Source organism: Erpetoichthys calabaricus, chromosome 6, assembly GCF_900747795.2.
Source record: "Erpetoichthys calabaricus chromosome 6, fErpCal1.3, whole genome shotgun sequence".
In the NCBI taxonomy this organism is placed as follows: Eukaryota; Metazoa; Chordata; class Cladistia; order Polypteriformes; family Polypteridae; genus Erpetoichthys; species Erpetoichthys calabaricus.
The window spans coordinates 1,174,566-1,199,757 of NC_041399.2; the positions used below are offsets into that span (position 1 = coordinate 1,174,566).

The 25,192-nt window shown below is 54.5% G+C and overlaps 2 protein-coding genes across 5 annotated transcripts in view; both read left to right on the top strand.

The window, feature by feature from the left end:
• The window catches only part of LOC114653165 (ADP-ribosylation factor-like protein 5B), a 79,061-nt gene extending 78,645 nt beyond the window's left edge, over positions 1–416 (top strand). For both annotated transcript variants that reach the window (XM_051929311.1, XM_028803333.2), the window contains exon 6: positions 48–416. In XM_051929311.1, coding sequence (XP_051785271.1) covers positions 48–96 — 49 coding nt within the window. In that variant the 3' untranslated portion in view covers positions 97–416. The remainder of the gene's footprint in view (positions 1–47) is intronic.
• A 5,163-nt stretch (positions 417–5,579) lies between these two features.
• Positions 5,580–25,192, top strand: part of malrd1 (MAM and LDL receptor class A domain containing 1) — a 57,678-nt gene continuing 38,065 nt past the window's right edge. For 2 of the 3 annotated variants that reach the window (XM_051929227.1, XM_028804410.2), the window contains exons 1-16: positions 5,580–5,839; positions 7,711–7,848; positions 8,930–9,027; positions 9,113–9,274; positions 10,402–10,498; positions 11,203–11,349; positions 11,732–11,886; positions 16,296–16,388; positions 16,644–16,803; positions 17,378–17,488; positions 17,976–18,128; positions 18,227–18,332; positions 19,229–19,596; positions 21,059–21,471; positions 23,099–23,186; positions 24,048–24,227. In XM_051929227.1, coding sequence (XP_051785187.1) covers positions 5,650–5,839; positions 7,711–7,848; positions 8,930–9,027; positions 9,113–9,274; positions 10,402–10,498; positions 11,203–11,349; positions 11,732–11,886; positions 16,296–16,388; positions 16,644–16,803; positions 17,378–17,488; positions 17,976–18,128; positions 18,227–18,332; positions 19,229–19,596; positions 21,059–21,471; positions 23,099–23,186; positions 24,048–24,227 — 2,659 coding nt within the window. In that variant the 5' untranslated portion in view covers positions 5,580–5,649. The remainder of the gene's footprint in view (positions 5,840–7,710; positions 7,849–8,929; positions 9,028–9,112; positions 9,275–10,401; positions 10,499–11,202; positions 11,350–11,731; positions 11,887–16,295; positions 16,389–16,643; positions 16,804–17,377; positions 17,489–17,975; positions 18,129–18,226; positions 18,333–19,228; positions 19,597–21,058; positions 21,472–23,098; positions 23,187–24,047; positions 24,228–25,192) is intronic. The other variant, XM_051929228.1, reaches the window with a different exon arrangement.

The following is a 25,192-nucleotide window of genomic DNA, read 5'->3' on the forward strand; positions in this document are numbered from 1 at the left end:
GGGGGGTCTCGTCGTCCTCCTCCTCTGATTCCTCTTTTGTCTTGCAGCTTGTGCCAAGGCCTGGAGTGGATGACGTCGAGGGTCGGAGTGAGATAGCTGGCCTGGAGACCCCCGTCGTACTGGGACTGGCTTGTCACCTCCTTGCAGAAGCCCCTCGGTGGGCGGTCAGTTTGGACTTTGGACCTGGTGCTACTCACACGTGACCCCCCCCCTTCCTCAGGGGCTGTGTGTGATCCCCCCCCCCCCCACAGACTGCACATTTTGGGCCTCGGCCCCCCGTAACGAGACTCTGTTTTTATGCTAACTTAGGACTTTGGCTGGAGAGTCGCTCTGAGCAAAGCACCCTGGTGGGCTTCTCTGTGGCTTTGGGATATATGGAGGTGGGCTTAACTCGAATAAAGGGGGACAAAAGAAGGGACACCAAGGACCATGGCACCTCCGTCTTGTCACTGCGCTCTGCCTGCTTGGGCTGCCAATGGGGGGGGGGGGGGTGAGTGAGGTAAAGGGCATTATGGGATGGGTGCCCAAGGCTAGGGGGGTCCTCATTCGCTGGCTGCCCTTTGACCTCACTATGACGTTTGTAGTGATGGGCCACAGCTGCAGCACACGCACCTCGGACCACCGGTGACCCCTCCCCCCACTCTCACGTTGACTTTTGGCCTCAGCCCTACGTGTCCGTCTCTGATGACATCACATGACCTGCTGTGGTAGCCAATCGGTGAGCTGTGCCAAGGCAGGTGGCCTCGCTCGGCTTGAGCCTCTGCTGTCCTGCACAAGGGGGTCTTGTGAGCCCACCCTGCCTACCACGTGGATCATGTGACCCACCCCCTGTGAGGACATCGTCAAAGGAGTTTTGGGGTCTCCACTCTCTATGCCAGCCCCCCACCATGAGGGTCATTTCCATGTCTTTAACGTTTCTTTGATTATTTTTTATTTTATCTCATAAAGATGGGCAGGAGGTCACCTCTGGGGGCTTTGAGTGGTCGCTTCAGCACAAGTTAAGGGAACATCAGGCTTTTAGCACCCATCATTTGACTGGTGAAGCGCACGTGGCCAGCTGGTTAGCCTTGGTGCCCACTCTTCATCATCTTCGTCATCTTTCTGGGCACCTCACGGCTCTTATTCTGATGGTGGGCTACGATGCACTCGGCTGAATGGTTCAGGTTTTTGTTTTCCACACAGTGGACGTGTCCTGTATGTTGTCAACTTTAGGAGTGCTGAAGGGTGGACCCCAAATGAAGACCCCGCAATCCGCTGTAATAAAGAAGAGCAAGACAGAGGAAGAATTAAAGGTAAGGAAAGAGCCCTGGGCCTCCGTGTCGCCCTGTCAGGTGGCTGATCTCTGTGCCCCCCCCCCCCCATCCAATCCACTCTCGTGTGTGCCAACTGCTGAGGAGGTGGTCGGGCTGGACCCCCCCAACATGTTGGCATTTGCCCACATGTCAGCTGCATGGCACAAAGTGCCCCGATTTTCTTTGCACCCCACTGCTGCGTGATTTGGCAGGTGACCTTGACTTTCAGTTGCTCCTCTGCCAGTGGGCTCTCAGCCAGTTAAGGTGTGGGGTGGTCCTCAGGCAGGGTCGATGTGGGCGTGTCTCCTTATTTTTAATATTTAAGCCCCCCAGCTTTGTTCTCATTAGTTGGCTTAAAAGGAAACGGCAGCAGTTTGAGCTTCAGCTGCCAATGCATAAGTTTGCCAGCAGAGGGCACCATTGCACCATACATGAAACTAAAATGACAGCAACGGAAATTAAAGTGCGAGGCTCAAAAGTCACAATGGCAGGGCACGGTGCCCACCGCTCCGATTATCACAAACCTCGGAGCACCTCCTGGAGGCCCCGCGTGTCAGTACTTGTCCTCCCCAAAGTGGCGACAGGATATGGTGCCCATTCTGACAGCCTGTGGGCATAATGCCACCTGACCAGTGCCTCACCTCCATCTGCTTACTGCTGGTTTCTTCCATTTGCCACAAAGCTTAGGGCACTGGATTGTCACCTGAAGACCGTTGGTGACCCTGACACCGTCATCTGACTAAAACAAAAGGGATGAAGGGAAGCATTTATGCCAGTCTGATGACAAAAGACACAATATAAAGGAAATGTGGGTTGCCAATGTTGTGCTGTGCCCATTCCTTCTCTTATGTCCCTGTTGTTTTTCATGTGTCTCTCTACTCCATGAAGTGGCACTCTGAAAGGCGCTATATAAAATATGTGGGTGCCCAGATATGTGGCAACAAGAAATCACCAAAATGTCTGCCCTGATGTTCCTCCCTCCACCTACAGGTGGTATCCTGGCCCCGAACTCTGCCAGGGTCTGAATGAGTCTGTGTGGAAGAGCAGGCAGAGGGCGCCAGAGAGACTGTCGGCTGTTTCAGTGTGTGAAGGCTTCTGGGTAATGAAGTCCTGGGGAGGGCCAAGTGCTTTCTGGTGCCAACCTGGCGACTTGTGGGGAAGCAGAGACGGGCAATGCACACTGAAGATGTGCTGTGGGGCTCAGGGGGCTGCCCAGTCAAGCCCACCAGTCCAGTGAGCACTGAGGTTTCCAGTTTCCATATTAAAGGTGGTCACCAAGAAGATGAGCGCATTGCAGCTGGAAAGATGAGACCTCCAGCTGACAAAAGGGGTCAACAATGTCTGGTGGTCACCTGCTGCTGTGCTGGGGTGGAGACTGAACCACCAGGCTGCTGCTCCCGTTAGTGTCCTATGGGGGGCGCTCACAATGGAGGGGCAGACTCCAGCACAACCCCTCCAGTATGCTCAATGGCTAGAACGGCGGTGTCACCATGGGGTCCAAGTGTCCTGAGTTGGGGCAATGCCATCATCCTTGTCAGAGGTTTGTAGATGTGAGATGTAAAAGGCCACTTGGGTGCCCTCGTCCCTTCTGCCATTGTAATGGTGCTGTGGTGCCCAGGCGTTCAGGGAAGAAGCTTTGGGACCAAATCCTGAAGTGGAAACAGAGGCGAGTCAAAGTGGTGACATGTGACAACCAATAAATGACAGGGAGCAGAAGCGAGCCAGCGTGGTGTGACACTGGGACATCGAGCTAGCTGCTTATTTCTTCATTGATTTCCTTCAACGACACCTCGCTGAACACGAAACTCGCCAGGCTGGCCATTCAGACGTGGTGACAGAGCTGAGGGGTACTAAGAGAGGACCCTCACCTGGTGGCATAACCCATGTCCTGGGGCCCCTGGAAGACAGCGGGCATAAGATGGGTGAGCCATTGTGGCGCCATTAATACCCCACCTCAAGCTCTTCAATGTGGCACTGTGACCCTGGCACATAGAGGTGTGTGCCCACCATTCTGTGGTGCTGCTCCTGTGTCCACTGCTGCCAATGGCAGGTTGGCAGCCCATCCCTTACCCCATTAGTTTCATGCTTCTGATTCACAGGCAGTGTGCCCCCCCCCTTGTGGCCCTTGGCTGGCATTGGCACCCGAGTTATCTGCGTTCACCATGGCAAGGTGCTATATGTCGACACTGCCCTCTGTCGTGGCCTTCTTGCCATCATGAGCCTGGCAGATCAGGACTTGGATTCCATGTCCAGTTTAAGTGGCTCTTTGACCTTTATGGCCCATTAGTGACCCTGAGTGGGTTTAGGGTGTGTGGGCACCTGACTGGTCAGTGAGGCTGGAGAATGTGTGTGCGGTGTGCCCTCCAAGTGGGCATGCTGGAGACTACAGGAGCCCGAGTGCCCCTCTACACGTCAGTTCAAGTATTTCTGGGTTGTTTGTAAATTTTACTGTTTGATGCCATTGCTGTGCCATATTGGGCCATGGGCACTGCCAGCTTGTGCTCTTTTTAGGTGGAGGCAGCCTTGTTGCCAGTCATGTGATTGTGATGTCATCATAATGGGTGGGATTCATCTGCAAAGGGTGACAGCACCAGGTCAGCTGGGGGCTCATCAGGTGAGTCGTGTCGGGACCCCCGTTGAGTTGACTGTCACTGCTGTGGTGTTCTTTTTCGATGCCCCCCTCATTTCTGCGGCTCACTTTTGTCTTCCACCTTTCTTCTCTCCCACTGAAGTGGATTTCATAACATGGGGGGGGGTTTAAGCAGCTGATTGTGGGCCATCTGGACCCCGACTGAGGGTCTCCATCCCTAAATGTGCCAATGCAGGAGGTCCATGTGGGGGCTGACCAGGACTGGGGGTTGGAGGTCGGGTCTGAACCAGGATGAACGTCTGAGCCCCCCCTTCACTGCTTTCATTGGGACCCTTTAAGCCGCTCGATGTGCCCACTTTGTCTCCAATTTAGAGGTCCGCTCTGCCATGATGGCCTTCATTTTTCAAGCTGACAGGCGCTGAGCGGCCGCTTTCCCCTTCAAGGTCGCTGTGGACGAGTGGGGGGGCACAAAGTAGGCAGCGGGAGTCAAGTGACAGAAGGGCTGAGACTCGCTTTATAGCGCCTTGAAGGGGGGGGCTTCATCAACGAGCCTAAGATTGAAAGCAGATGACAGTGGTGGCGGGCCAGTAGGGGCGCCCTCCTCGTTTCTCTTTTGCTCTTCTCGTTTATTTTTGTTGCCTCTTTGATTTTTCAATAAATTTACTGAATAAAGAAAGCTGTGCCTTGTCATCTTAGGAAAGCCCCCCCCCAAGTACAAGGTGGCCCTTTCTGGTCCCCAGTAGTGACCCTGGGAGACAAAGGGAAGAGCCAGTGTAGCACTGAGACATCAAGGTGATGTTCACTTTGGAAAGGTCAAAATTGCCAATGCTGACCCTGGCAAGGCGCTATATACAGAATGGCACCCCATCAGGTCTGGCCAGGCAGCTCTGACCTTTGACGTGCCAGCCACGGGGAGGCAGCAGTGGACTCTGGTCAAGCGGGCAGGGCTGGGCACCTTGGCACCATTGGATGTGCCCCTCGGCCTGGAGCTGAACTGCAGGACCAATGGGGGCCGTTGTGGGTGGTGGTCTGGTTACTCGTCTTTCTATTATTATTATACTCTTACTATTACCAGTCATGTGACACATCAAGTAAGTCATCTTGGCTTTGGACAGAAGACCCCTGAAGGCCGATTTCCGTGCTGCTTTGGTTTCGTCTTTCTGTGGCCCCCTCACAGACAGTCTGGTCACTGGTGGTCTGGCCGGCCTCAGTGAGGAGCCCCTCGGGACTGACCCTGTTTTTAGAATTCCCTTCCCAGTGATGGACTGGTGCCCAGTTTCAGTTCCTGTGTTGTGCCCAGCATCTGGACTGGTTCAACTGGTTGCTTATTGTTTTTTTTTTTTTATCCCAGTTATGTCGGGGGGCCGTGTTGACCATCCACAACACCAAAGATTCCCAAAGTGCCGATTTCAGCCTCCTTTATCTCAGTTCGGAAAACTCCGGAAAGACCAAAAAAGTGTCAGAAGGGCACCTAGTGGTGACTCCTCTCAGAAAGCGGGCAGAGGGGGCCACGCTAGGCGGCCAGAGGAGATTCCAAAGTGGAAGGCCACCAGTCACAAAGCTCCCGTCTCAGCCCCCCCACTCCGCTGCCTCCTCTTATCTGAGACGTTTTATGGCTGCTGACTCACACAGATAAGAGGCGCCTGCACCCTGGGAGCGGGCGACGAGCGGGCGACGGGACAAATCGTCATTCACTCACTCGTGCTTGGAAGGTCGACGGCTTTTCTGGGGTCTTCGTGGGGGTCTTCATCAGATTCTTCTGGCCAGATGCCTCACTCTCACGTGTCTCCCTCAGATTGGCGCTGGCTTGTCCTCTGGCTCATCTGTGTGGTGCCCGCTGCCATTGGCAGACCCTGTGCAGAAGACGAGTTCACCTGTGCCACGGGCACCTGTCTTCCTGCCAGCCACGTCTGTGACTTTACTGAGCAGTGCGGCGATGGAGGTGATGAGCACCACTGTAAGTACGGCTATGGGACGGGGGGCCGCGCCGCGCCACACCTCTGGCTTCATCTGTTCAGCTTTTAACCTTAAACAGCCCTGCAAGGGCGCCAGTCTGGGACAGGCAGACTACTGGGACATCCATGCGGACCCCTACAGACCAGTGACGGTAAAACTGGGGGCTTTTAAGGACTGGGCATTGATTGATTGGCATCACCATGTTATCTCTGCTACAAATGTTGTGTATGGTATATAGCGCCTTTAAGATCACCTGGGAGTTCACATGCCAGGATAAAAGACGGGTTGGGTTGGAGGTGATGTGCCTGGGTATAATGAAAGCAGCTGGGCATGAGGTGCCAGTGGCCATTAGGGGCTATTTGGAGATGCACCTGTCACTGTGGAGTGAAAACCTGAGGGTCGCCCACTTGGAGCCTGGCATGGGGTCAACCCAAGTGCCACTGTGTATAATAAGTGGCAGCTTACTCACAGGTGACTCAAGCAGGAAAGTCCTGAGGATGGCAGGAATGCCACCAGGTAGACACAAGCCACAGGTCAACTTTGGTTTCCTCTTCTCCCTTTGCTCCTTCCTTCTGCTTCATTTCTTGTGGCCTTTCCAGACCACCAGAGTGGCGCTCTAACACATGGTGCACATGGCCGTGCAGAGTTAGAAAGTAAGAGTCGTGGCCTTAAAATGATATATAGCGCCTTGTCAGCGTTTGGGGGCTTCTCTGGTGCCTTCAGTGAAACACTGGGGGGCCTCACATCCTGCTTGAGTTTGAACCCGGGCATTTCAGGGGCTCCAGACACTGAACTCTGGAAGGTGAAGCCCCGAGACGTGGTGACGATTTGTTGTCATCTGTTTCAGTTCAGGGAAGCTGCTCTGTCATCGTGACCTCTGGACTTTGTTATCGCATGAGCTTCCCTCCCCCACTCGTTGTCACAGCCAAGTGACCTTTTACCCCTCAGCCCGGGCAACACTCAACAAGCAAGAAGTGGCAAGGTGGCAGAGGGGCCAGGAGTGCCCAGTTTTGGATTGTGATGCCCACTTCTATGTTCTGATGCTGTGGCCCGATGCTCAGCTCGTCGTCAGGGTGGGACGGGGACCACAGCCCCTCTGTCCCGAGGGTCCTGAATGAGCTGGCTGAGTGAACTTGCTGTCACACATTATGTGGGCTTCATGGACGAAGGTGGCACATGAATGAGGGACTCAGTCATGCCAGGCCTGGTGCCATGAGGGGCCTCATGGGGGTCCCTCAGCCAAGGACCACCCCATTGGGGTCCCACAGAGAGGTGGTCCATGGCGGGATGTGAGGACCATCATGGGGTATCCATGACAACAGCCTCCATGTTATTATAACGTGAGCAGCAGGTGGGGCTTTGCACAGTTCTGTGTTTTAGCCACTAGGGGGCAGCACTGTTTGGGACAACAAGCGAAGAATACGTCAAAACTAACAGACTAAGCTGGCATGGGGGGGGGGGGGGGGGCTCAGCACACGGGTTCAGTTCAGGCTGGCTGTCCTGTTTGGGGGGCTTCCCTGTTCTCCTTATATTTGCTGTGGCTCCCTTTGAGTTTAACTTCACTTCATAGGGGGCTTCATTTGTGCTGGCCCTGTAATCGTCCCCTCCTGATCCACTGCTGTTGTCCTAAGCTGTGAAGCCCCTCAGCCCAGCACAACAAGGGGGTGCCACTTGCAGTCAGTGAGTCCTAATTTTATATAGCGCCCCCTGCTGCTGTCACATGACGTGCCACCTGGTGGACAGCCTGAGTCCGATTTGGGAAACAACTTGAGTTTCGTTCTTGTGTTTTATGCCGTGGCAGAGACGAGGGCGCCTCCTTGTGGTGGGCTTGATTGTTGGTCCACTTCTCCACTCTTTCCCATCTCATTTCAGGCTTTGACTGGGACCGCTGTGACTTTGAAAGTGACTTCTGTGACCTGACACAGAGCGACAATTCGCAGTTCGCCTGGGCCAGGAAAACGGGCGAGGATGGCATTGGGCCGAAGTGGGACCACCGGGACAGCCAGACAGGTATGGCAGAGCCCAGCGGTGTCTGATTATCAAAGCAGGAGAGCGACTCTCCATGGCCTGAGCCCCCCGTAGTGCAGCCGCCCCCTGTCAGCTACCACTGGTGGTCTCACTCACCCCTGTAAGCTGAGGTGCACCACAGTGCCCCCCCCATTTGGCTGACGATCCGTCCACGCGCCACACTGAGGCTGTAGTACCACCTGCTGACTGTAGGGGGCGTTGAGTGAACTTTTTACTGGACCCCTGACCATGTGGGTGGAGGTGCTGAGTGGTCTCAGATCAATGAAAAAACTCACACGCTGAGTAACAGCGAGCTTCCTGTCGGACCCCCAAACGTCCCCCTCGCCCAAAAAGGCTGATGTGAGCGGCGAGGAGCAAAGACCGCTTTCTGATCTCCTCACTTCTCGTCTGCTGATAGTTTGGCCCACCAATTTGCTCGAGTGACCACCACAGTCTTTAGAAAGGCAGGTGGGCAGGTGGGATCTCAAACTGGAAAGGCCGACATCACAAACTCGGTGACACCTTACCGTCATGTAGGGGGACGTTGGCACATTGGCCTTCTCCACAGATCCAGTGTCCTGGGTTCAAATATCAGTGTGTGCTCCGCTCCCCTTGTTCTCCCCGTGTGTGTGTGTGTGGACCCCCGAAACTCAAAAACAGGCCTTTAGCATAAACTAGGCCTCAAGGCTCCTGAAACCCAAGTCAGCCTGACCCCAAACTCAAGAAGCAGGCTGAAGACGAGGAAGTGGGGAGCCTTGAAGGACCCCCGGCCCACCGTTACAAGCAGCAGGGTTAAAGGGCTAAAGGGGCAGGCAAAGATCAAAAAGACCCAAACAATGCCAGGTGACCCGATGCCTCAGCCGCCAACACACGGGATGAGGGGGCGGGGGCACAGCTGTGACATCATTAGACCCCGCCTCCGTGTTGAGCTAGCATATAAAAGACAAGGAACAGCCACAAAATACACAATAATATGCTAACACACCAAGGTCTGTGGCCCACCCACTTTAGGTGGGCTTGCCTTTTGCCTCTCGACCCCCAGGTGGTGGTATCTTATAGCGCCTTCTTCTCTTCATATTCACAGCTCATTTCTTATCGATGACTTATAAGGGCGGCAAGCAGCCGTTGGCCACCTTGAGAAGTTCCTTTTTTCTTCCAACGGGTGTGAGGCAGAGGTGCCAGGTAATGACGTTGGTTTTATGGGGTCTCCTCACCGCTGCCCCCCACCGCACAACACCCGCTCAGTTAATGCTGTGGTCACCCGCAGGTCACCTTTTACTACCACCTGCCACCACAAGATGGAGCTCTGAGCGTCGGACTGCAGACTCACCAGGGGGGTCCTGTGCAGGAGGTCTGGAGGCAGACGGAAGCCCAGAAGGAACGATGGACGAGGACAACGGTGACAATCGAGAGCCGTGACAGATTCCAGGTGTGAGGATGGTGGAGGTTCATGGGAGGAAGACAAGGGATTATGGAACACTCAGACGATAGGGGAGTGGGGAGGTGACAGAGGAGGTGACAAATGGGTTCAAGGGACAACAGAGGCCGCTGATGGAGGAGGGTGTGAGAGTATGGAGTGTCAAGAAAGGGGGTCCTGGGGGTCCCTTAAATGAAGCTGCCATTTGTGTAGTCGGCACCACTCTGTGAGTTGTTTAGGTTGTATTCCTTTCATTCTCAGACAGTTTCATATAGCGCCTTTCATCATAGCCACTTCCAGAACATTCTGCTCAAGGCTCACTCCTGTCATATAAAGTGCGTCATTCTGATCAGTGGTATATAGCGCCTTTCAAAGGTGGCATGAGACCATCAGAATGTCCCCTCGCACCGCAGTCAGCACTGTTATATATAGCACCTTTCATGGTCACAGACGTTTACTTTATATAGCGCCTGTCATTGTTTATCTGCCCCTTCCATGGAGGCCCCCAGGTCCCTTTTCCTTCCTGTTTCTGCTGCTTTTCCTTTTATTTCATTTTCAGGAACACTTTGACCTCTGACCTTCCATGAGGCCCTGTGCCATGTTTGGTGCCCAATGTGGATATTTTATCTGGAATCAGAAATTCCAGGAGTGAACATCTGGATCTGGTCCTAGAATGGCTTAGGACGGGGGCTTAATATGTGCCCCCCACTAGACCCCCAATGGGTCTCACTTACAGCTAAGCAGCTACCAGCTGACCTGTGGGGTGGAGCTTCATAAAGGTGCCAACTGGCCAAAGACTGCTAGATGGGCATTTCACTGTCTTAGAAAGAGCAGTGCATTCTGGGACATTCAGGCTGCGGGCAAAGTGTGGCACCACCAGGACACCAGAGCAGCCAGCAGCTGCAATGAGATTGGGGCGAATGTCCATTGAAGGTGCGCTGTCCAGGTGTGGTGGGTCTGTCACCCTGTTGATGCCATCTCTGCTATAACACCGATCCTGATGAGAAAAGTCACCATGGTACACAAACACAGAGTGACATAATCCAGGAGACCCCCACGATACCATCCTCAGTCTGTGCCAGTGAATAAGCGGCCAGGGGGTCTAGTAACCCACCATTTACCTGTTTGTCTCCCAAAAGCTGCTCCTTCAAGGAAGAAGATCCAAACTCCTGCCATCATCGGAGACCCCGGCCATCGATGACATCTCCTTCAGTAACGGCTGTGTTCCCGAGGTCGGTAAGTCGAGTGCTCACAAGGCGCACAAAACACACCACTGTGTGGTGAAGCACAGGGTGGGCACCTGGTGACCACTGTGCCAATGTATTCATTAGTCTGATGGGAAACAAATGCTGTAAGGAGTGAAGGGACCAACAAAGTGACAGACCTGGCCAGACCTGTGGTCTCGATGCATGAGTGGTGACCGAGTGACAGAAGGACAGAAGGTGGCCAAGGGTACAGGGGGCCGAAAACCAGGACGAGAAACCCACCTGATCTGCTTGTGATACAGCGCCTTTCTATCTATCTATCTATCTATCTATCTATCTATCTATCTATCTATCTATCTATCTATCTATTATATAGCGCCTTTCATGTCCACCTGTCCCTTATGCAGTGTTTTTCTTATTTATCCATTCACAACGCTGTGAAAAAGTGTTTGCCCCCTTGCTGATCTCCTCCATTTTTGTCACAATGAGTGGCGTCATATTAGCTATTAAATCTGTTATATAGCGCCTTTCATATCTCTCTGTCTGCGCTGACATCATGGTCTGTAGACCCTAACTTGACCTGGTCTGAGCGGGTGGGCAAGTGTGTGTGTTTGTTTTATGGTGGTCAGGTCTCCTGTCCTGCTCTCCATGACCCTGAAACTGGACAGGTGAAGGTTTGCAGCAGAGAGACCCCCGAGCCCACCATGGTGACCTGTACCCCTCCTTCCCTTTCAGCCGATGCCTGTGACTTTGAGTCTGGCCAGTGTGGATGGACCTCTACAGGCCTGGGGACACAAATCCAATGGCACCGCAGCAGAGCTGGCGACAGTCCACTTGGGGGCGCTGCACCTCTGAATGATCACAGTGTGAACTCCTCTGAAGGTGAGGCGCTCTGTTTGGGCCGTCCGGCTGCTCAGAGGGTCCTGTGAGTGGTTGTGGGGTCCCAGGCTTGGTTGTCTCTTTGCTTGATTCTCTCTGCTCTGCCCGTGTTGTCCTTTTGTTTCCCTCACAGGTCCACTGATGTCCCCCATAGCCTGACAGGCTGCTTTCTACTCCGTGGTCTGTAGTGGGCGCCACCCCATTTATTCCTCTTTATTATTTTATATAGCGACTTTCACGGGGGTCCAGATGGAGCTGTGGCTCCATGTGCAGCCATGATAGCTTAAATGATGCAAGGCTGAGATGTGAAGTGGACAGTTGGCTGACCGGTCCCTGTCTGTCCGGCCACATGACCCTCACTGCCTGCTCTGCTTGCTTTTCCCAGGTCACTTCATCTGGATGGCCACCAACAGGAGCTCAGAGCCTGTGACCGCCAGCCTGGAGAGTGCCACCTACAGAGCTGGGGCGAAGTGTGCCCTGAGGTTTTACTACAGCATGGCAGGAGACAACAGGCTGAGGGTCTGGGCACAGATGCCACAGGTGAGCAGGCGCCGGGAGTGACCATGAGCTCCATGTAGCGCGTTATACAGCAGGTGGGCAGAGGGATCTAGCAGGTGGTAATGGACGAGGGACTGGGGGTCGGGGCTTTGTGTCTGCTGTGACTGTCACCTGCCTTTAGGAGGGTGATTCTAGAGGACCAGTGCCTTTCACCAGGAGCCCTGTGTTAGCAGTGACTTTAAATCTCAATGTGTTTATAGCGCCTTTCATCGTCGCCACTGTGCCACGGTGTGTTTATTTCACTGCCCACCCCACTGGCTGTGGCGGATCTCCTTCTTTTAAATGTTTGTTTGTTTGTTTGTTGTCTCGTCCTCTGTTGATGAGATCCTCACTCCGCCATTTTGGCTTTGTGGTTGCTGTGACTGCACATCACTGGGGGCGTGTCCCTTTAGTTAGAGGCGGAGCCTTCAGCTGTGAGTTTTTTGCCTGGGGGTCTTTGAGCTCCTTCTGTTTGTGTCTTTGCCCCTTGACTTGGCAGCACATCTGGTGGTCCGTTAGCCCTTTAATCGTCCCGTCTGATCCAAATGACAGCAGTGACACTGAGCTCCGATGGCTTCACGGCGCGTCGAGGACACAGCAGATGACAGAGCAAAGCAAATGACATTTAGATGAGAAGAAATCAGGACAGGCAGGCCTCAGGTACAGAATGGGGGCTTTATCTTCCTAAATGACAGTCTGGTGACAAGATCAGGTGACTGGAGTGGACAGCAAAGAAACACCTGCAAGGGTCAAAGGGGGGGCCAAAAGACCACCTGGCCAGACCCCACCTAGAGTCGTTCACCTCAGAGGGTCTCGCGGACAGCTGGGTTATCGGCTTCCAGTCAGACGTCACAGGTGATGACACAGGCTCCTTCTGAGCCCCTGACAAGTCCAAACATGAGGGTGGGATTCTGGGAGGTCCTCCAGTTGTCCCCCACGTTACTAGCACATTTCAGAGTTTAGGCACCTCACAGCAGCACAAGGCCACCTCACCACTTGGAAATATAGGCAGACCCCCATTTGAAGATCTAAGGTGGGTGTAGGGGGTTGGCCAGGTGCTCCCAAGGGGGCTTCACAGCCCACCAGTCAGATATTTGAAGTCAAGTCTGAAGGACGCGGGTAACCAGAGCAGCAACACTAAGACTGGGGTGACTGGTGAAGATCATGGCTGCTGGACTGGCTGTGACCGGCTGGCGTCGTCTTAGCTTGAGGACGTCACTCATCATGCAGGGCTCATCTGAGGCTCAGAGCGTTGGGGTCACCAGGCGCCATCAAGAAGCCAGGCTGTGGTGAGCCACCTTGTGCTTTAACATGGAGATCGAGAAGGACTGCAGGCCCAGAACAGACCTCCACACACAGTGTCACGGACAATAGGAGTGCCGCAGAGGCCCACCCATGGTCTATAAGAATACGGTGGTCCGTGGGGTCCTCAGGTCTAGCAGAAGAAGCACAGGCGCGTGGCCTTGGCCCACTTTGGCCCCTCCAAACCGTTCCTGTCCTCCAGAAGGTGGGCCTCTGCTTCAGGAATCGATTACAGAGGAGGCAAGGAGCCAAAAATCGAGGAGACCCCCGTATCTGATGTGCCAAGCCCACCCTCACATCGGGCTGCTCGAGGGCACAAGCGGAGAGATTTGTCAACGCAGTTCAGTTAATAAATTGGATTCCCATAATTCATGCCCGCCAGGGCTCAACAGGAAGGATCCCGAAGGGGGCTTGTCATCGATTCCTGCCCAGCGCTCAACTAGTTAGGGAAGACCCCTGAGCTTCAAAAGGGGCTTAGAAAACCTTAAGATCCATGTAAGCCTGGCATGGCAGTTGGCACGTCGCAGGGCCCACCGTGCTGTGCTAATCCTGACTTTACTTTTTATTTTGTTCAATACGCGGGGCACAGGAGAGGCCTGATGAGGGGCGGAGCACAACACACATGCCAGGTTACGTGAGGGGCACAAGGCAGGCTAGACTATGGGCGGAACCTCAACCCATTCTCGATGCTGCCAACCACCAATAATACCACAGCAGTGCCAACCTTATACAAATGAAATGTGCAACACGAGAACCCACCAGTGGTCATTGGCACCCAGCAGCCCCCCAAAAACAAACTCCGTGTGACCAAGGGGGCAAGTAGGGGGCATCTGTTCCAAATAAAAGAGGATGGTCAGCATGGCATGAAGTGTGCCAGGTGGCTGACCCAGCTTTAAGTGTGCCCTTAAGAAAGGGGCCGAGGTCACCTGGCACAAGGCCACTGCCGATGCTGCAGAGTGCCCTCCACTGGACGGCCAGTGCCACAGTCTGAAGTGCTCAGTTGCCAGCCGATTGGAGGAGCAGGAGATTTTCAGTTAGTGGTAGTTGGGCCTGGCACCTTAAGTGGCAGCTGGTGATGTGAGTGTGCCCCATCCAGGGCTGGCACCTGCTTTGTGCCCATGGCTGCCAGGATGAGCTGTGGCTCATGGCGGTACATTAACTGGGTGGATGATCGGGTGGCTGCCCTTTAATGTGCCTGATGCTGTGTGCCCCGTGTGCCATTCCATCTCTGATACTCCTTTGAGTCCTGGCCAGTGTCACGTGTCTCACTCTGCCAGGCGCTTCATTATTTTTCATATGTTAGCCATTTGAGGTGTTACTGCATCAAGGAGCGCTGAAGCATGTGGTGATGGGGGGGGGGGGTCATTGCCCACCTGATATCTGCCCGTCATCGATAAAAGTGATTTATGAGTGGCACTTCAATCATTTGTGCTCCCAGAGGGCCCTAAGTTAGCCAAGTGAGGAGCTCATTTTGTTTTATGGCCAGCCGTTAAAATCAATGCGAGTGTCCGAAGGCTGAGGCGGCAGTAACTCAGAGGTGGAGGGGGGCCGGGGGGGGCAGTGCCAATGTGACACACACACACAAAGAGGGACGACTACAGGGACAGTGCAGAGCATCAAATTAACAGAAGCATTGGGCCGACTGACCACCCCGCCTCTCACCCGCGTGCCAACATCTGCTCGGCTCCCCCTGTTAATGGACCTTCAGTCCCCTCCAATCTCCTTAAAGGTCCCCCAGGCACCATCATCTCAAGGACCCTGCCAATCAAGTCACACTTTGTTTTTTTTTTTCTGGTGTATGTTAGCTAAGGAACAAAAAGTCCAAATCCTCCAGTAGCCCCTCATAGAGTGAGCACAGCAAGACCCCCATAATCATTTAAAGTTGGCACCACAGGTCCTGCCAGGGCCCATTGTTATTTGTTATACTGCCATTTTGGGTCAAAGTGCCGGGCACCTGCTGGCAAACCCCGAAAAAACTGAATGATGAAAAAAACTAAAACAAAACAAAGTCGTCCCTTAGGCAACCAGCAAAGTGGGCGGGTCTTCCAGTTATGATGTAATCAAGCAGAAAGAGGCGGGCCCAGGAAGTGACATCAATGGAAGAGAGCTGTCAGTCTTACTGTCCGCAGAAGGAGGAAAAGAAAGGCCGTTACCACACAGCGCCAACCCCTGACTTGGCAGGGAATTGCCATCATCACCAGACCTCACCGCGTCTCCTGTGTGCCCGTGTGTGACACTGTTTATGTTACATGTCAGTGGCCTCACCAGTCGTATGACATCACAGCCTGAGGGACGTCTTAAGATGGGTCCGATGGCAGAAAAAAAAGAAAAAATCCCACCTGGCCAGACCCCATTGGCCACGCCTCGCTGCTTTGTCCCAGAGGATTTGACACAGGGGGGTCTTGGGGGTCACAGACAGCAGAATTTTGACCAGCTGACAGGGCCACAAAATGCCAGTGGGGGGGGGGTGAGTGAAGACCACCCGTTCATCGCAGCTGCTCGCTCCCCTGACGGTGATACCCTCCTGATTCGATGGCAGGAGACTGCAGCCCGGGACCCCTGGATACGTCGCACGGCTGCTCAGGGGCTTTCAGGTGCCCGTGGTGAGCACGTGGCTCTCGTTTCTGTTCCTCCAAAACCTTCACGTCTTCGTCGAGGTCTGGAAACTCACAAAGGCCATCCTCCAGTGGACCACCCTCTTTGGGGTCCTGCAGATGACCAAGACGTCCACATGAAGCCATCGTCAGCACAACAAAGTCCAGTCCAGAGAAGGAAAGCCGTCATGGTGGAAACGGGGAGACATGAGGAAGCTGAGTGGCACAAACTGGGGGGGGCTTGGCTGAGCTGACAGTCACGCCACCCAAATGGCTTCAGCGGAGAGTGATGTGTGACAATGACGGGCCACAAAAGTGGTACTTGGCCTCTGGGGGTCTGGTGGGCTCGGCCCTCCATCTTGTACTGAGGTGGACACTGGGGTGGGCTGGCACAATGGGCACCATTCCCCTTCTCTCTCACACACACAGTGCCCACCACAATTCAAGTTCCTGCCTCTCGGCTCCCTCCACGCTGGGCCTGATCTGACCACCCGTCTCCCTCCTGTTTCTTCACAGGGTCTGAAAAAGAGGCTGGCGACGCTGGCACCGACAGATGGGCTCTGGGTTGGCGAGGAGCTGCCACTTCCACCCTGCTTAGCTCAATTTCAGGTACATCAGACTTGGAGTGGAGCCCACCATTGTGACTGGCACTAACACCATCAGCCTCTCATGCCAGGCACATGCACAGTCAGTCGTTCCTTTTGTTTATAGTGCCTTTTACTTTCTGTCCATCCCACCCTTCACACCTAGCGGCTTCACGCGGAGCACTTTCTGTCCCTCCGTTTTTGTGGTCCGTGTCACATGCCCACCTCTTCCCCTTTTCTACTCCGAGTCCTCAACCTTCCATTTGCCCCTTCTTTGCAGATTCACTTTGAAGGAGTCCTTGGAGACCCCCTGGGATTCCTGGCACTGGACACCATTGAGATCATCAATTGTGCTGAACGAGGAGAGCCAGCGTCCTGCCCGAAGGAGTTTGATGCCAGCCAAGACGGACCAAATGCCCCCAGCCCTACCAGATCACCAGGTACGGTTTGTGAGGCATATCTGTGACGACACGGCGGGCAGCACCTGCTTTAGATAAAACAACATTGTGTCACCTACGGGTGCACTGAGTGGCAGGCGGCCTGCGGGTGCTGCAGGTGGCACTGCCAGAGCACAGCTCCTTTTGTATCTTTGCTTTCTGTGTTGGCTGGTGAAAGTTCTCCCGGTGGTCTAGGGGGCTTCCTCCAGGTGGATGGGCAACTCTGAACTGACTCAGGTATCAATGAATGTGTGCCCTCTGATCAACTGGCATTCCACTCAGGGGCGTACCTGGTGCCCAAGGCTAACTCTATGGGTGCCAGCCACCTGCTGTTCCGCACTTAACAAGCAAGTCTGGAAAATGTGAAAGAATGAGTGAAGGAGTGAATCTGGGGGTCTCGGTTAACCTGCCCACCCTTAAACCCTCGGAGTCACAGATACGGCCACTGGGCTCACTTAAGGCCTGCAAAGCCCCTCAGCCCACCCTCAATGGGCTCTTTTTCTTTTTTTCTTTTTCCATTTTACTGTCATGGGTGTTGGGGGTCTCATGCACCCCCACTGTCTTTCTGTTCCTGCAGCTCTGTGCCCACCAGCCTTCTTCACCTGTCACACTGGAGAGTGCATCCCTGGCAGTCAGGTCTGTGACTTCACTGAAGACTGTCCTGGGGGGGACGACGAAGAGCAGTGTGGTAAGTGACATCAGCCAGCCATTGGGGTCCTCAGGTGTCTGGGCTCACGGGGTCTCAAGGTGTTTGCGTTGTCCCAGTTTGTCCCACCTGTGCCAGTGGTGTCGAGACCCTTTCAAGATTCTCCGGACCCCCATGTCTGAAGTGTCAGTGAGAGCTGATCAGCCTCCAGCTTTCTGCCATCCCCTTTAGCTGATGATGACAAGTCACCTGGTGGTCTTCACAATTTATATAGCTCCTTTCCATAGTGACCACCCCCCCTTAGCACTACAGGTTCACTGCAGCTGTCTGCTGGGTTCTCCATTCTGGTGGGCACAGCAACTCACTGAGGGTCACACTTGGGGGGGCAGCAGAGAGGACTGAGTGGGCAGCCTGCCATGCTGTAGCCAGCAGGGGGCGGACGCCAGATGACAAATTCAGCACCGTGTGTGTGTGTGTGTGAGACTCTTTCTGAGACCCCCACTCCCCTTTTTCCTTCTCTTTCCTTCAGCTGCTGCCTGTGACTTTGAAGGGGGCTCCTGCGGGTGGTACGAGAACGCGCCAGGGGACGGCTTCGACTGGATCTGGGGCTCCAGGGTGGCCCTCCAGCCCGACTACCAGGATCAGGCTCCTCCGCAGGACCACAGCACGGACACGTCCAAGGGTGGGTGTGCACGACGGCCCGCCTGATTGAGCCGGGTTGGGTGAGGTTGGCGATGCCCGTCATGACTGAGCCCGGCCTGCCTGCCCTCTCCTCCGCAGGTCACTCCATGTTTGTGGTGAAGACCACCAAGAGTCTGTCCCAGAAGGCAGAGCTGAGGAGTCCGAAGTTCAGGCAGTCGGCCTCGGGGTGCACCTTGTCCTTCTGGTGAGGCCCGCATTGTCTTTGATGTCATATAGCGCCTTTCACAGCTGACCCTCAGGACCGCGGCATAGACGACTCTGGGGTCTGTCTGAGTGTCGGGTGGGGGCCAGTGCCACTCAGTCACAGAGGTGTCCAGTACAGGTGACCCGTGGTCATTGGCCCTGGCAGGGGACGTCGCTTTGTACCTCAGCGCTGGCCCAGTGTGCTTGGCAGGGACTGGCACCCCGTCTGGAGAGGGTCTCTGCTTGGCCACGGAGAAAGCCCACCGGTCCAGTTGCACAGGCCATGGGTCTGCTGCGCTGTGCCCTCCTAAACGGATGACCAATGAACTCACTGGCACTCGGCCACTTCAACTGGGCAGTCAAATGAGGGGCAGCAGAGGTGAACACAAAGTGCATGAAGTTAGTGGGCAGCATGGTGGGCAGCACGGTGGGCAGTGCTTACACCTTATAGATCTATGGACAGGCTGGCAGCCCATCCTGGGTCTGTTCCTGCTGGTGCCCGTTAAAGTAACAGGCACTGACCCTGCTAAAGGTGGTCTTCCATGACATGGTCTTCTGTTTATAGCGCCCGGGTGGGGGTGATGAGCGCCCCGTTCTGAGTGTAGACCCTCCAGCTTTCTTGGCTTAAAGCAGCTGACTCTGAAGCCTGCGTGTGGCAGCACCTGCTGGACAGTACTGGCAAGTGCATCCACATTGCTAAGCCAACTGACCCTTCCTGGTGACAATGGTGTGGCATGTGGTCCCCCAGAGGTCATCTGCTTATTTCTGAAATGGTGTTTAATATGGAAAGGCGCTATATCAATGAAGGCCTGCTTTCCATGTGCCAATACAGAGGAGCACAGGCATTGACTGGCAGTGCCACACTCCACTCCTAATGCATCTGTTCTTCCTCCTCAGGCACTACAACTACGGGCAGGCTGTTGGCGCGGCAGACATGTACCTGCGGGTGGACGGCGTGAACAACAACACAGTGGTCTGGAGGACTCTGTACGACCAGGGGAGCCGCTGGCTGCGGGTGCTCATCCAGCTGGGCCGTCTCACGCGCCCCTTCCACTTCTCCCTGACCAAGCTCAGTCTGGGGGTCTTTGATGGCGTGTCCGCCCTCGACGACATCCGCTTTGAGGACTGCGCCCTGCCGCCCCCTGTGCCCGTCTGCCAGGGGCAGCAACACTTCCACTGTAGGGACACCAAGGCCTGCATTGACCGGCTGCTGGTGTGTGATCTGACGGATGACTGTGGTGACACGTCTGACGAAGACCACTGTGGTGAGTGTCATTTGGGTCATTTGGTCTCCGTGTTGATGTGGCTCTGTGATGGACGGGTCACCTAGGACTCAGACCCTCTAACTGAACTCGGGTCCCCCACAGTTGAGCCGCCCGTTGATCCAAGTGGCCAATCACGTCTCTCGCTTTCTCTCTTGAACCCGTGTCCAGGCTCTCTACCGTCACCTGCCCCAAGGGCCTGTCTGTGGTCCCAAGGCCCCGGGTTCAAGCTGATGGGGGTGCCATGACAGTTAGGGGCTTGTCCAGGGATGATCGCGGGATGGGTGAATGTAGGCACAGCAAGAGGGGCCGCTGTGTCATGTGAGACCCTCGCAGTCGCAGTTTAGAAGTCAGAAAGCCACCTGCAGTGCCAGGACATGAAACGGGGAGCGGCGAGACCCCGAAAGGTATCATGCAGGTGACCCTGAATCATGTTGTATTACAGGGCGCTATATAGCTGTCATTCAGAGAGAGCTGTCACCTCGAGTCACACAGATAAGTGGACAGGGACACATCGAGGACAGGAGGGACCTTCACATTGACACCTGAATGTGTACAGAAATGCCCTAGATGTGACAGGTGTGCGGTGACGTGTGACGAGAGCGGTGGCTCAGCGCTTCCACTGCCACCCAATGGCACTGTGGCCCCCTACTGGTTAACATCTGCAACTGGCCTCAAAGTCTGAGCCAATTGCTTCACCTGCCCAGGCTCATGTGGTACAAATATGTAAATGAGTGTACAGCACAGGGCACAATCATGAATGGAGGGCATTGGTGCCCACTTGTGAGTTCTGAGGTGGTCTCTTTGCCAGCTGGGGCTCTTGCACTGGTGGCTTGACAGTCACGAAAGGCACTATATCAGACCAATGGCACTGAGCTGCCCCCCGCACCCGTTACAAAGAGAAGTGAAACCGTCCCCGGCTGGCAGAGGTGACCCACGTGGTCAGCCCGGTGGCTGCTGGTCCGTCGCCCACTTGGTGTGTTTTGTGTTTTTGTACCTTCTGAGATTTGAGATTAAATGAAGAGACGTGTAAAGAAATGGAGGGTCGGCTTCATGGAATTTGAGCTTAGGACCCCTCGATGGAGTAGAACGCCCACACGGGTGGTCCGACTTCTACGAGCACATGGGGCACTATATCATTCTACTGTCAGTCGGTGCCTTATGGAGCTGGTAGCTTCTGCCTGGTATGGGTGTTGGTCAAGTAGCGGGCACCAGTCTGTCCCTAAAGAGGAATCGATGGTCACTACGCCCCTCCCCCCATTTTCAGGGTCTCTCCTGGTCTGTCATTCTGAGTGACTTCTCAGCAGTTTGCTCCGATTAGTGGGGTCTCTGGGTTTGGCCCCCAGTGTAAGGCGCTATATAAGGTGCAACATGATGAGAGGCCACATGAATGCTGATTGTTCTCATCTAAACTTGCTGGATGCCCACCTGCCCGGCCCGTCACCCTCTGCCTCTCTCTTTCCAGCCCAGGGTCTGCAGTGTGACTTCGAGGACGGTCTGTGCAACTGGACACAAGACGACGTGGACAACTTTGACTGGACACGAATCCAAGGCCCGACCCCCACGGCCAAGACGGGCCCCTGGAAGGACCACAGCCTGGGCACGGTGCTGGGTCACTACCTGTACATCGAGACGTCGGCCCCCCAGGCCTTCAGGGACACGGCGGTCCTGCTGAGCCCCAACTTCGGTCCGACCGCCCACCAGGCCTGCATCTTCCGCTTCCACTACCACATGTTTGGCCAGCACGTCTACAAACTGGCCGTCTACAAGAGGACCTCGAGGGATGCCCAGGGGCTCCTGCTGTGGGCACAGTATGGGGAGCAGGGCAACTTGTGGCTCAGGGAGACGCTGCACATCCGCAGTTCACAGCCCTTCCAGGTGAGGGCGCCGCTGTGTGACCTTTTGGGTGTGGATGCTGGCCACGTGTTGGGTGGGCCATTGCCATTGCTCAGTGTGTAGTGAAACAGGAGCGCTGGCAGATATGGTTGGCACCTCCTGGCTCTGTCAGTCACAGTTTAACTGGATGTTCTCCCCACGTCTATGTGGGCCCCGGGCCTTGATTAGCGACTTGAAATCCACCTCTTATGAGTGACATGGACTGGCATCCCATCCTGAGTGGGTTCCCAGTGCCACCAGAGTGGGCATCATCTCCTTGTGACCGTGCCATTGGATTAAATAGATGCACAGAGGGGGCAGCCAATTTGACTGAAAGCCAGTGCCACGATGAGTACTGCGGTAGACCAAAGGTGCCCACTGAGCCCAAGTCCCCCACACTGCTATGAGGGCTCATGAGGACCTGTAGAGGGCACCCTCAGCCTGGGTGTCAGTGCCTGGAGGCAAATTCTTGGCACTTCAAAAATGCCCCGGTAGACCCAAGTGGAAGATGGCAACTGATGTACCAGGCATTCAGATACCAAATATGCCCTTTTCCCTTTCATACCTTTACCACTCTAATGGTACCTGGCACAACTGGCACCACATAAATGTCAAGGGATGGCAGGCTGTGGTCCAGAAATATTGTCTTCAATTTGGAAAAAATTCCAGAGGGTCCGGATCTGAGAGTCCAGGAGGGCATGTGATCCTGTTAACTCCGGTTGAAGTGTGCCAGCCTGGCGATCTTGAAGAAGATCAGTAAGCCTGGCATTTAGGTCCAGGGGTGCAGTTCTTCCTAGAACTGTCACTTGTGGCCTCACTGTTTTTTGGTAGGGTGGTCCAGACGTCAGTGGTGCGTCTCTTGATATGCCCACTCAGTGATGCCCTGTCCTCTTAAAGGGCAGGCTGATTGCTACTGAGTGATGCTGGTTTATGAACACAATTTCCGTAATCCTCTCTAGGACCCCTCGTCCCTGTCCCTGTCTCATTTCTATGTCACTTCGTTCTTTGTCTCCTCCTTGACGTCCTCCTCTGCTCACCTCGGCTCCCTGCGCTCTTCTTTGAGACGGTGGACCCCCCACGTGGACCGTCACCAGGCTGGGATTTGAGCCGCAGATTTTGTGCCACTGTGCCACCCCAGGTATAGAGCTCAGGGTGAAATGTGATGACACTCGCTAGGCAAGGCGCTCTATGCAAACAGGGGCAGGAAGCTGAGGTGGGAGATAGCAGCTGCCGGCTTTATGTGGCGCCCCACCAGTAGGAAAGGCGCTAAATAGAAATGAAGGGTGATTGAGTGGATCCTGTGGTCAGGCCCTTTGTGCCACCCTCCTTGGCACCAAGTGCTTGTGAATCTAAAAAAGCCTGGCACACTTCAGTGTAAGTTGAGTAAATTAATGGGCAGAAAGGCAGAGCAAGGCAGTGTGCCCACCATGAGACACACACAAGACCAGAATGACCCTAACAGGTGGCTGAAGTGGGCATGAAGACATCCTATAGGTGGTGCCAGTCACACTAAGTACACTACTGTTCCAGCATGGTGGCATCTCAGGGAAGTGTGAAAGGAAGCCAAAGTGCCAGGTGGTGCCAATGACATCCTGACCTGAGCTGATCGCGTTTGTCATTCTGTTTTCAGGTCTTGGTGGAGGGGACTGTTGGTGACGATTTAAATGGTGACATTGCCATCGATGACCTGTCCTTCATGGACTGCCTTCTTTATGATGGTGAGTGCAATGCCAGTCTTTTGCACATCTTTATATTTTATAGCTCCCTTCATACATCTGTGTCCAGTCATAGGGTCACAAGTCACCACTCTGTCACCTCCCTGTGACGGCCAGGGACAAACCCGCACATGCTGTGAACAACCTGGGATTTGCACCTGTGCCCTGTGATGTAACCATTGTGCCAGCAGGCTGCCCTGGCAAGATCAGATGTTCTCTAGTCAGACATCCTGCCACTTGTCAAAGTGATGCCCGTGGGCACACAGAGCAGCTGTTGGCATCAGAGTCCTCTTTAGTAGCCTCACTGCACCCTGTTGCTTCCCTCAAAGTGGACCTGTGTGCTATGAAAGGCGCTATATAAACATATTCCATGAATGCCCTTTTGTTCTCTTCTTGAGTCCCCCATTACACACCCTGGGGCATCATGCACATTAAGGACAGGAGGGGGCACTCTTCAGCAGTACACTGACCCAGATATGCCAAGGAAGGGCAGAAATCCCAAAATCAAAGTTTACATTACAGAAATATAATGGCGGGTGGGCAAAGTGACTGCAAAGGCAACAAATATCATCAAGCCCACCCAGCCTGCTTTGTTGCCCACCAAGTGCCCACAACATCACCTGACTGAGAGCTCACTGGACTCATTTCAGGAATGGCTCACTCCTGGGGTCACCCCAATTACTTCTGGGGTAAAGAGCGTCCCCTACAATTCTTTAGTCTGTCATGTCCACCACCTGCTGGCCTTTGCTTTGTGCCAACTCTCTGGTCATTGTGCCCCACATTTGGGGACCAAGTGACAAATGGGCTGCCACTGTAGACTTTCAGTGTTCCTGACTTTGTGTCCCTCTTCCCTTTCCTGTCCAGGTGACTTGCCATCTGCTGGCCTGACCACACCTTGGGGTTCCTCCGGCCCCCCAACAGAAGCCCCCAACAACTGCTCACATGAGCAGTTTGCCTGCCAGGAGACGGGACGCTGCATCGACGCTGGCCGAAGATGTGATTTTCGAGGGGACTGCGCAGACGAGTCCGATGAAGTCACCTGCGGTGGGTCACTTTGGGGGCTTTCATTCTCTTTCCTTGCTTTTCTTTTGTGCTGCAGTGTGCCCGCCCCCCCAGTGGCCGATGTGGCATATTCAAGTCAGCTGGTCCCCATCTTCAGGGAGGACCCTTGATGTGGGTGACCCCTGAGGTGTTCCACTTGATTGCACTTCTCTCCGTCTCCACTAGGTGTCCTTGTGTTGGTTATACAGATTTTCAGTGACGTCCGTCCTCTGCTTCAGCTTTAGGGGGCGCTCTTAGGACGTTCTGCACCACATGAGGTCTTCCCTGTTGAGGCCTTCTGGCTGTGCTGGCAGGCCACATCCTTCAGGCCATTTCCAGGCAGTTTAATGACATGGTGGCCAGACGGGCACACCGAGTATAAACCTTCAGTTCGCTTTCTGACGGTCACCATCGGTGACATAACAGCTGGACAGCCAGCCTCAGTGTGTCATTCGGAGCCATTCTGAATTTCTGGCCACTTGGCAAAAGCTTCTGTGCCCTTGTAGACGTAAGTGAGGAGTTGACGTGAATAGCACAGGACAGAGGGGCTCGGTCGTCTCACGTGGGCAGACTGGACACTGGTCACCCCTCTTGTCCCTGGCACTTTGTGCTATCACTTTAATGGATCTGGAGGTTTCATTGTCACCAAGCTCCTCCTAGATGCCACCTGGACAACATGCACATACACACCTTCACCATACACCTGGGGGTCTTGGGGGGGCTCAAGCCCATGTTGGGAATCCTGGGCCTAAGTTATAAAAGCACCCTGGCATGGGTGCCAGTCAGTCATCACAGAAGCCCCTTGCACCCAATGCCACCTGAAAACCCTTGAGTGTGACCATGCAGGTCCCCTCTGACACGACCCTCCCAGACTCACCTGTGTTGTCCACTCTCTAGCCCCTCCAACACCTACTGGCAGGGTGGCACCCTCAGGTCACAGGTTGGCCTGCAATGTCAGGTGGTACATT